Raw genomic sequence first — 11,144 nt, 5'->3', positions numbered from 1 at the left:
ATTTCTATTTCCTTTTCCCCTTCTTTTCGATTCCATCTCTCCATCTCCATCTCTTCAATCCCTCCTTCTGTCCTTTTATTACTTCACGATTGAGTCGTTGGAGTTTCTCTTTTTCTCTTTTTATTAATTAATTTATCACAATGCTTCCTCGCACAATTACTCGCGCAGTAAGCTTTCCCTTTTCCCTGAGCAAAAAAAAAACCAACGCGTCACAGGTCACTAACTCGATCTCTTTCACAGCTCCCGCGCGCTGCTTTCGCTCGCACTCCTGCCTCCAGACTCCCTGCCTCATTCCGGAGATGGAACTCCACAGAGGGTGGTGAGGAGAAGGTAAAGGGCCAGGTCATCGGTATTGATCTCGGTAAGTGCTAGCGCGAGATAAAGCATCAAGTTTGATGACGACAGTATTCTAATGGTTCTTAATTATAGGTACCACCAACTCTGCCGTCGCTGTTATGGAGGGAAAGGCTCCTAAGATCATTGAGAACGCCGAAGGTACGTGAGAAGAAATTTCAACTCCAGCGGACAAGTGGTCAGAGCTTTGGAGCTTGAATACATCAAACGTTTACCCATGTTTACCAACGGTCCGATGGGCTCAAGTGGAATTGGAAATTGGAAACTAACTTGATATTTCAACAGGTGCTCGCACAACTCCCTCCATTGTTGGTTTCGCCCAGGACGGCGAGCGCTTGGTCGGTATTGCCGCTAAGCGCCAAGCTGTTGTCAACCCCGAGAACACTCTGTTCGCTACCAAGCGTCTGATCGGTCGCAAGTACACCGATATTGAGGTTCAGCGTGACATTAAGGAGGTTCCCTACAAGATCGTCCAGCACACCAACGGTGACGCCTGGGTTGAGGCCCGTGGCCAGAAGTACTCTCCTTCCCAGGTTGGTGGCTTCGTCCTCAACAAGATGAAGGAGACCGCCGAGGCCTACCTCGGCAAGGCCGTTAAGAACGCCGTCGTCACTGTTCCCGCGTACTTCAACGACTCCCAGCGTCAGGCTACCAAGGATGCTGGTCAGATTGCCGGCCTGAACGTTCTCCGTGTCGTTAACGAGCCTACCGCTGCTGCTCTTGCCTACGGTATGGAGAAGGAGGCCGACCGTGTCGTCGCTGTCTACGATCTCGGTGGTGGTACCTTCGATATCTCTGTCCTTGAGATCCAGAAGGGTGTCTTCGAGGTCAAGTCTACCAACGGTGACACCCACCTTGGTGGTGAGGACTTCGATATTCACCTCGTCCGCAACATCGTCAGCGAGTTCAAGAAGGAGACCGGTGTCGACCTTACCGGCGACCGTATGGCCATCCAGCGTATCCGTGAGGCCGCCGAGAAGGCCAAGATCGAGCTTTCCTCTTCCCTCCAGACTGAGATCAGTCTTCCCTTCATCACTGCCGGCGCCAGCGGTGCTTTGCACATCACCCAGAAGATGAGCCGCTCTCAGCTCGAGGCCCTGGTTGACCCCCTTATCAGCCGCACCACCGAGCCCGTCCGCAAGGCCCTCAAGGATGCCAACCTCCAGTCTGGCGACATCCAGGACGTCATCCTTGTTGGTGGTATGACCCGTATGCCCAAGGTCACCGACTCCGTCAAGTCCATCTTCGGCCGTGAGCCCTCCAAGTCCGTCAACCCTGACGAGGCTGTTGCCATCGGTGCCGCTATTCAGGGTGCCGTTCTGGCCGGTGAGGTCACTGACGTTCTCCTGCTCGATGTCACTCCTCTTTCCCTCGGTATCGAGACCCTCGGCGGTGTCTTCACCCGTCTGATCAACCGCAACACCACCATCCCCACCAAGAAGTCCCAGACCTTCTCCACCGCTGCTGACATGCAGACCGCTGTCGAGATCAAGGTCTACCAGGGTGAGCGTGAGCTCGTCCGTGACAACAAGATGCTGGGCAACTTCCAGCTTGTTGGCATCCCCCCGCCCACCGCGGTGTTCCCCAGATCGAGGTCACCTTCGACATTGACGCTGACTCCATTGTCCACGTCAACGCCAAGGACAAGTCTACCAACAAGGACCAGTCTATCACCATTGCCTCCGGCTCCGGTCTTTCCGATGCCGAGATCCAGTCCATGGTCGAGGAGTCCGAGAAGTACGCTGAGACCGATAAGGAGCGCAAGGCCGCCATTGAGGCCGCCAACCGCGCCGACAGCGTCCTGAACGATACCGAGAAGGCCCTCAAGGACTTCGAGGACCGTCTCGACAAGGCTGAGGCCGAGACCATCAAGGAGAAGATCGCTACTCTCCGTGAGTTCGTTGTCAAGAGCCAGTCTGGCGAGAGCGCCACCACTGCTGATGAGCTCAAGGAGAAGGTCGACGATCTCCAGACCGCCAGCTTGACCCTCTTCGACAAGATGCACAAGGCCAACAGCGAGCAGCAGCAGCAGCAGCAGGGTGGTGAGCAGCAGGGTGAGACCAAGCAGTAAATGCTTTTTCCCTCTATAACTGCCGCACCTAAACCGTAAAAGGTTCCTGTATTTTTCCACCATTTTCCTTATTTTTCTTTGTGTTCAGAGACTCCCTGATTTTTGCATCTCCTTTCCTCGCATTTACCTGTACACATACTTTCAAGGCCCTTTTTACCCCTTTGCGTTTTCTGGTGTATCGGTGTTAAAACTACCACACCCATGTATGATCCTATATTCTTTTCTCTTCTGCCCTCATGTTACTGTCCAGGTTCATCGCCTGGAAGTGGTCATGCCGGGATTGTCTTCAATTGTATCTAATGACATTACGGCAGGGGGGCCACAAAAAAGGATGTGGTAGGCTTTGGCTTTCATGGGCATGTGACAATAGAAATCGGACAATTCTCCTCTCGCTTCACAGTTATTTTCTTCTCATTTCCACTGTAGGATCTAGTTGTATCAATGTTATCCAGTAACATGCATTTGTACCCATGTACATGGCGCAGTTTGGGCATTTGCTGCCTCGCGGATGCAGATGTAGCTGCTTCCGGCCTATCAGCTTCCAACTCTCCAGGGCGAATATATATACGTACATGTAGCAGACTTCATGCACACATGCAAACAACAAACAGCACACTGCTCGAATCTCACTGCAATATGATAGGCTTCCTCTCTCTCTTTGCAGTATGTAACCTGTTTCCACTCCCGTCTGTCTGCATGTGGCATGATAATATGGTGTTGGTAATAATAGTACAACAAAAGTCGCCGGTCTATGTGGCGTCTTTCCTTCACGACATATAGGGCGATAGATCCGATTCATTTGGCTTAACATGACACAAGGGACGTTATTTCTAAGCTGAGACTACGTCGTTTCAGGAAAGTCCTTCACCCTTCCCCGTGTTACAGCTAGAAAGGCATGAACAATAGCGGTAAAGAGGCATAAAATGTACAGACGTCTCTTCTGTGGAGTATATATAAATAGGGATATATAACCAGGGATGTGATGTTACAACCAATAAAATCAATAGCGGTCAAGATGATGACCACGATCACGATCACGATGTACAATATACATAGTTAGTTAGTGGTTAGCAGTGGCTATTATTGTCCGAAATACAATATACATTTTAACACAGTTAATGAGCAGCATATTACTGGACTCAAAGCATCATGTCCACCGCAAAGTCAAATATCTGGAGTGCTGACAACGATGATAGGCCAGAAGCTCCCAACTGGCGCACGGGTTTTGACCCTTAGTCCCGCCAGAATACACGTTGAGCCAGTCACCTGAAACTGTATGGCTTTCAATCGCACCAATCTATTTATTTAATTCTGGCGTCTGCGAATCCACTTGCCATCGTACAAGGTTTGAAATGCAGCCCGTTTGGTTAGACCAATGATCTTTACGAAGTATAGCCTCGTCATCCTTGCATTATCCACAGGGAATCAAGGCTAGTTTACTTTGTACATACTCCTACTAGTGAATGATAGGATCTCGGTCGAGAGGAACTAGGATTGTAGAAGGAATGAGAAGGGAGGTTTATAATGGGGTTAACTAGGTACAATATACCTTGATGAAGGTAAAAGGTAGGTTTCTGCACGCTTTTATTGTGTGTCCCTTGTGCCCCCCTTAACCTTAACAGTGCATGGTTAATCTATGACAATTGCCATTGATATTTTGTATCTTCATAGAAACAAAGGTAGAAACAAGAGTTCGCCTTAAATTAAACAAGAACACGAGAAAAGCAACGTTTTGCCACCTGGCCAATCTGAACTCGAGCCGGTGGTGACAGAGCGAAGTAATTGTGCAGGCTTCCCTGCAGCAGTGCAGTCGAGTAGCAAATCATTGTTGTACACACCAGTCGGGCTGCCACAGTGGGTCTTTTATAATGATGTGTGTTAATAGGAATTATTTATAAATAATAAGATTATATATACGAGGCTTTGTGGGGGTTCAATGCAGAACATTTGAAATAGACAGGGGGAGACAGAGATGACTGATACAATATCGTACTTCATATTGTCCTTTAAGATTTATAAATATAACCACTATTAGTGCTAGATTCAATATTGTAAAGTAGTGATCAACATCTTGAAGAGTAAGACGTCTCTTAAATTAAATCCCGGTGCAAGTACGGAGTAGAAAATTTTCAAACGCCCACATAACTGGCCCCTCGACTATTCGTCGATCACTTCTTGAGTGAGACCATCTGCGTTAGCGTGCCCCTAGTATGTATGATTAGTATTTCCATTCTCCACTTTGTTGACATGGTGTGTTTTTTTTTTTCTTTCTCTTTCCTTGTTCTAGTGCTAGGGCTCTTCTTTCCCTTTACAAGTTGAGTCCTGGCGTTTGCTGCAGACCCATAGCCCTACTAAGTCACTTGAGCAGAAAATCCATACAAGACCCATATTCTGGGTCTACGATGTACAGTTCGGGGGCACTAAATATGTGGGCATTTTCTTGATTTCTAATCCCTGGGCTTTGAAAATATTCCATGGCTAAATGTATTTGTTATTGTTGATTGTACGGAATATATACAACATATAACATAAGGAGTCGGGAGTACTGAGACTGGGGTAGCTCTAATTAAAAAAAGATATATAACAAATCAAATAGATTGATTCCACTAAACAATAATGTGTGGAGAGTAATGTACCAGACAAGGATGATAGTGTACCAAGAACGGAGTACATGGGTATCACTATAAGTGTGGAAGACATTTCAAGATCCATCGCGATTCTTCCCGCTTCTATGGCTACCATGGAACTTGTCAGGAACAAGTTCTCCTGTGTTACATAATGATCTCCAGGATGAACACACCCTTGGCAGGAATGGGGTAGATCTGTTGCTTATTATTGGATGGTAATCCCGGAATAAAGTAGTTGGCAGATGGGAAAAAAAAAATTCAATCGCAGAGGCTCTGATTCGATGCTTCGACTATCGAGTTTAGCTTTGTTTTAGGGCCAAGAGGTAAAGACATAGTGCTTGATAATATACAACATACTCTAATAAGGTACTTTACTCCTACTTTTTCTCCGGGGAAAGGGTATTAAGATTAAGATTATTGAAAGTATTATTGAATCCCGAGTAATAACCCTTTTACATATATTACTTCTGGAAATTATAGTCTCAGATCAATGACGCTGATAGGGTGACTGCAGTCAGAATTTTTAGACTTGTCACCTTTAGACTCTTATTCTTCCCCCTGAAGGAGATGTCAAGTGACTATTTATTTTTTTCTTTTTCTTTTCCTTTTTTGGTTTATTTTTCCCTTTTTTCTTTCAGGTTGGAAACGCCGATCATTGGTCCGGTAGATTAGGGTCCATTCTGATCCAAAGGAAATGAACCTTAGGGCTCTCCAGGGCTGATTGTGATTTGATTACATGGACTAGCGTCGTGCCAATTCCATGGATGAGTGGTCCATCGACCACTCTGGGAAATTAAAAAACATTCTTTTCGGATTCTATTTGTATATTGTACAACATCCATTGTATATTAGTATGTTAACTAGTTAGTATATATTAGTCTATTAGTATATTAGGTTATATTTGAAGCTATTCTTGATTACACACTCTATTCAATATTCTATTCAATAAAACCCATCAGAGGTACTCCGTACTACAAAAGTCTACGATCAATCACAATCGAGATCCCCTGAGACGATCCCCTTACGCCGTTACGGGAATTTTTCAAGATAACGGGGGTGCAGAAGGGTCGCGCTAGTGGAAGAGTCATTTCTTATTTTCTATTATTATATTATTAGTATTATTATATATTGTATTTAATTATCTTATTTGACATTTTCATTTTTTCATTTTTAATTTTTCTTGTTTTTATTTTTATATATTTTTTTTATTATACACAGATTATACAAAGTAGTTAGCTCCAGAAGGTCTGAATGTCAATCCTTTCCAAACCGTCGACCCATAGATCGGAGATGGGTCTTCCCTTTCGATTGTCTCATCCTGTTTTCTTTTCTCTTTAGTTCCCTTTCCCTTTTTGACTTCTTCATACTCCGTATTCTCTTCTTCTTTGGTGCAGGAGGGTTCAAAAACTGTATAACATCGAGTACCTCCATCCATAGCAATGACAACTGCACAGCCGGTACATCACTCTGGCCCCGATAGTGGTATACCCGGCCATCTCGTCAACCATCTTCCTCGCTATCATCCTATTGCCATGAATCCGAATCCGCCTCCACACCAAATGCCACCCCCGGAGCAGATGGTGCAGAGCCACCATTTCCGTCATTTCGCACCGCCCATGCATGAACATCATCCCCAAGGAGTGCCACCAGTACACAGTCCAGTTTCTTTGGAACATATCGAAGCCCGACTCCGGCATCTAGAACACGAGGAAATGGCCCGGAATGCAACCCGGAGTCGCATTCTGGCAATGCGCAAGCATGAAGACGAGGAATTTCGGTCAATGACGGAGAGAGCCGAAGCAGAGGAAGAGGTAAGCCGGATCTTGATACCCAGTTAGGGAATTATAGTTCTAAAACAAGCTTCATAGGACCTTCGAAGACAACGCAAGAAGTTAAAGAGAGAGTCCATGGGCCTGGGGCTCAACGCTGTGAGCGACTCGCCGCCTCTACGGCCTACACCACCTCGCCGATTATCAGAGACCAGTGCAGCAACAACATTGGCTTTCTTCAAGCAACAGAGTCCCCCCGAGCCCCGTCAAGCACCTCTTCCACCTTCATCACAGGCACCACCACCCTCAATGCCGCCACCCCATATGCACGCTCAACCTCATCATCAAGCTCCCCCGCCTCCCCCACCATCTCAGCATCAACACACAATGCTTCCCCACGACCAAATACACAGCGCGGGCTCCATCCGCCGCAAGCAAAAATACACCATCAAAAACGTAGAGGCATGGGGCGAACGCCACGGCCGACCAGCAGCCCACGACCCATCCGGGCGAGCATTGTGGAAGCGACCCTCAGACGGAAGCCTCGTATATCTCACGTGCCCAATCCACGGCTGCGGGAAATCCGACTTCGTCACCCTCCACGGCTTCATGTGCCATCTCACCAAGAAACACAAAGACCGCACTCTGGGCAGCCAATCCCGCGCCCTCGAAGTCTGCGGCGTAGTCTACGACCCGAACGCTCCTCTCCCACCAGTCATGAACAGCCACCGAGGCTCAACAGAAGGAAGCCCGCTAGGTTCCATTCACCTGGACCACGATGGCGACCAGCACTACGAGGACATGGACTCGGACTCGGAGGCCGAGCTCGAGCGCGAAGGCTCCTACCGAGTCAAAACCGAAATTCTAGATCGGTTCATGCCCGATGCAGAAGGCACTCCCATCGAACCCGCTTCAGCAACACCACCCAAGCACGCAGTCAACGGATCAACCAAGCAATCCATCTCGTCTATTATCGACCGTGCTCCCGAAACAGAATCCAGAGAGGCGTTGGCTACACTTCCACCGTCGGAATCGGGTATTCAGGGTCCATCTCCTACGCCAACTGATTCTGTACCGTTGAAGCGCAAGTACGAATTCTCGCCGCCTATGGCGGAAAAAGAAAATGCGGAGCCTTAGTGGTGTCCTTGCGGAGTAATGTTTATCTTCAATGTCGATTTCCGCCGGCTATATATATATTATATATACAACTACAACATAATTTCTTGAGCGTCTATAGATATCAGCGCTCTCGATATGATAATCAATTGCATCATGTTACATCTATATTTCTTTGTTTCTGTACCTGGAGGTTCGAATGCTGTCTTCAAGCTACTGTCTCTTTCTATATACCCTATCGTTATACCTGGGTGGTCTAGGTGTCTCTGTTTGGTTTGATATAGCAGCTTGACGTCGCGCGTGATTATATCATATAATCAATCCCTACTAATTTCATACATACTGAGCATACCTGAGTTCATCCATATATGTCTACTGTAACAATTCCTCTTCTCGTGTACCACCCATTGAGGTAAATAAAAACGCATAGTCGGTGTTGTTGTTATTGTACTTGTGAATTGCCGTGAGATCCACGGCCGATTGAGGGTACTAAACCGGGAGATTGTGACACAAAGGAATGCCTACTAGAAAGTACCGTTCGGGCTTTTTACTGCCAGTGCAAGAAACAGGGTGACCGCCGAGACTGTAGAAGACGAAATCTGTCTCCGATGCGTTTGCTAATGACACCGATAAGTTTCATTGGTGGTCTGGAATAGACCTCAACAATATCAACCACATCAAAGTACTCATCTATATCAGAAGTCTGGAAACCTAAGCCATGTCATTCAGCCATGTCAGTCTGATTCCTCTTTAAGGGCCTCAATTTTAGCACCGAAATGTTCATCCAATTGTTCTCGCTAGCTGGGGCCACTTCACTGTACACTCTAAGGTTCCAAGGTTATACCTGGTGATTTTAGTAAAAGGGGAGCTTGGGTCTCATAAGTTGGCTATATACAGCACCTAAACAGCATGTATCCCCAATATACATATGAACAAAGCCATCCCATATGTACTTAAGATATCTACAGCTGTACTCTATTTATCTCTGACCAATAACAAATGTACCAAATATCCAGAGCCACTCTTTAATCCCTCCCCGAGTACATCATCACTCAACCTCCAAACCCGAAACTCCCGCATTGTCTCCCGAAGCCAAGTCTCAAACACATCTGGCGACCTCTGCTGCTGCGCGATAATGCAAACCGTGGGTTTACGGCGCGGGCGCGGTTCTCCAGAACCAGCCACATATGCCGGACGGAGTCGACAGATCTCGGCGCAGGTGCGCACGAACGGTGCAACGAGTGCTTCGTTGTATATGCAGTCACAGGAAAGGAGGAGGTCGAAGCCTTTATCTTCCTCCCCTTGTTCCTCTTCATCCTGGCCATGGGCCTCGTTGGAATTCATACATTCCTTCAGTGAGGCAGCCTGGTCCGTCTCCCAGTCCAGCGTTGTGAAGGAGATATTATCAGCAGGTTTGACGGTCGAGGTTGAGTTTGATTTGGATTTGGATGATTTGGATCCCTTGTTCTTGCCTTTTGCTTTGCTGTTGCTAGAAGGGACACCGACGGACGCATTGGCGTCAAGGTTCGTCCGAAACAATTTGCGCACGTATTCCTGGTCTGTGGCAATGTAGTGGCGTACGGAGGGGGCCAGGACGAGGGCGACTAGCGCTGAGATCCCGGTCCCGAGTTCGGCCACTGTTGAGATCTGGCTCAGGAGGGATGTTGTCCAGAGCGGGTTTGAGGAATTGGTTATCCATTCCGCGAATCGGGGGGTAATTTTCCATAGGACTGTGTAAAATTTTTTTGCAGGGTTAGTGGTGAACTAATTTCGGGACGGATGGTTATTGATTGCAGTGAACATGAAAGTGGGTGGTGATTTTGTGGATATAGTCGGGAAGTTCGCCAAGGTATCCCGAGGTATAAATAAGGGAAAAGTCAAGGAATAACGAAGCAGGTGACAATTTGATCTCGTGTTTGAGGGAGAAAAGCGAGAAAAGCATAATGTGACAGTGTCAGGGTCCGAATCAAATGAGACATTCATCCTCCGAGAGCCGAGGCACAGACAAACAGCGGGATAGAACGACTTGAGAATTCGACGCCTTGACCCTCGGGGGCCTGGTCTGGGCACTTCGGACTCGGGTAAAAGACTTGCGGAGAAGTCCGTGCTTGGGTTTGATGGTCTCTGGGGATTCCGGGGACAAATCACAAAGGAACTGGTGTAGATCATGCGAGCTGTGTACTCCGTACCGGAGTCCGTACTTACCGGCCCCTGTAGTACCTCCTGCCCGATGGGAAGAGAGTAATGATGGTGATTGGTGAATTGTGTATTCATTGCCATTGATAGAGATCTCTACTGATGGTGCACGGGGATTGAGCATCCCTAGGTTATTGCTTGGGATGTCTTGTGCGAAGAGGAGAAATGATTCTATAGTGCGTTAGTTAAGTGATTTTTTAAGTTAGTATACGAAGTACTTTTGGAGATATATGCGGGGGTGGCGTACCCTCATCCACGTCGATAACCTCTTCGCCGTTGGCGAGTAAGTGAATGATTTGGTCCATGAGTTTGATATCCATGGATGTTCTCGTGATGGTTTCTGGGGCATATTTGATTTGGTTATATATCTATATTTTTTTTTAAGGGATCACGGGACCAAGGATATAACTGTGATTATATCTAGGTATGTACGGAGTATATAACTATATGAAGTAACTATATGAAGTATATGAAGTATAGGATATCCAATAGTGATATTTTATTTACGCCTATTCCAACCCATTGTCGTGGTTCTATTCGAGCTATTTAAAGCTATGACTTTCTAATAGAATTGTTGGGAAACCCAACAGAAAAAGGGAAAACGGGAACTGATCTACTTACTTCCACATAGTAAATAACTATACAATTCCTAGATTTACTATTATTCATTGCTTTAATTTGAAATGAGATGTTTTAATAATAATATAAATAAACAAAAATAAAAAAAAATAAAAAAAAATAAAAAATATCAAACAAAGCACTTAAAAAGTACCTTGGAAGAGCTCCGTGCGAGAGAGTATGCAACTTTGAAAGGCCGAAAAACCTTGGACACTCCTGCGTCATTTGCCGGAAGACCAGCCACATATCTAACCTTTCAAGGTCATCTTCTCCCCTCTTCTCTTCTCCGGAAGCCTCAGATAATACTATAATACTCCCATCTCTTCATCTCTTCTTTGACTTGGTAAGGGGTTTCCATTCTAGCTCTTGCTCTAGCTTCCTACAGCTCGTGTG

The 11,144-nt window shown here is 46.5% G+C and overlaps 3 protein-coding genes across 3 annotated transcripts; 2 read left to right on the top strand and 1 right to left on the bottom strand.

Moving 5' to 3' along the window:
• Positions 1-52: 52 nt before the first annotated feature.
• On the top strand, positions 53-2,425 carry N7516_006194 (Hsp70 family protein; the record flags this gene model as incomplete). Its single annotated transcript, XM_057218914.1, is given in 5 exon segments — positions 53-167; positions 241-361; positions 430-495; positions 640-1,931; positions 1,943-2,425. The coding sequence occupies 5 exon segments, from the start codon at positions 141-143 to the stop codon at positions 2,423-2,425; spliced, it is 1,989 nt and encodes a 662-aa protein (XP_057073005.1). The 5' UTR covers positions 53-140.
• Positions 2,426-6,491: 4,066 nt separating this feature from the next.
• N7516_006193 (uncharacterized protein) lies at positions 6,492-7,958 on the top strand (the record flags this gene model as incomplete). The annotated part of the gene is made up of 2 exons (XM_057218913.1): positions 6,492-6,863; positions 6,921-7,958. The coding sequence occupies 2 exons, from the start codon at positions 6,492-6,494 to the stop codon at positions 7,956-7,958; spliced, it is 1,410 nt and encodes a 469-aa protein (XP_057073004.1).
• Positions 7,959-8,912: 954 nt separating this feature from the next.
• Positions 8,913-10,453, bottom strand: N7516_006192 (S-adenosylmethionine-dependent methyltransferase; the record flags this gene model as incomplete). The annotated part of the gene is made up of 3 exons (XM_057218912.1): positions 8,913-9,667; positions 9,948-10,304; positions 10,381-10,453. The coding sequence occupies 3 exons, from the start codon at positions 10,451-10,453 to the stop codon at positions 8,913-8,915; spliced, it is 1,185 nt and encodes a 394-aa protein (XP_057073003.1).
• Between the last annotated feature and the right edge of the window lie 691 nt (positions 10,454-11,144).

Source organism: Penicillium verrucosum (assembly GCF_028828655.1).
Source record: "Penicillium verrucosum strain IBT 35672 chromosome Unknown utg000002l_segment0_segment0, whole genome shotgun sequence".
NCBI lineage: Eukaryota > Fungi > Ascomycota > Eurotiomycetes > Eurotiales > Aspergillaceae > Penicillium > Penicillium verrucosum.
The sequence above is the reverse complement of the archived record's forward strand: the minus strand, read 5'-3'. Positions and strand labels throughout refer to the sequence as shown.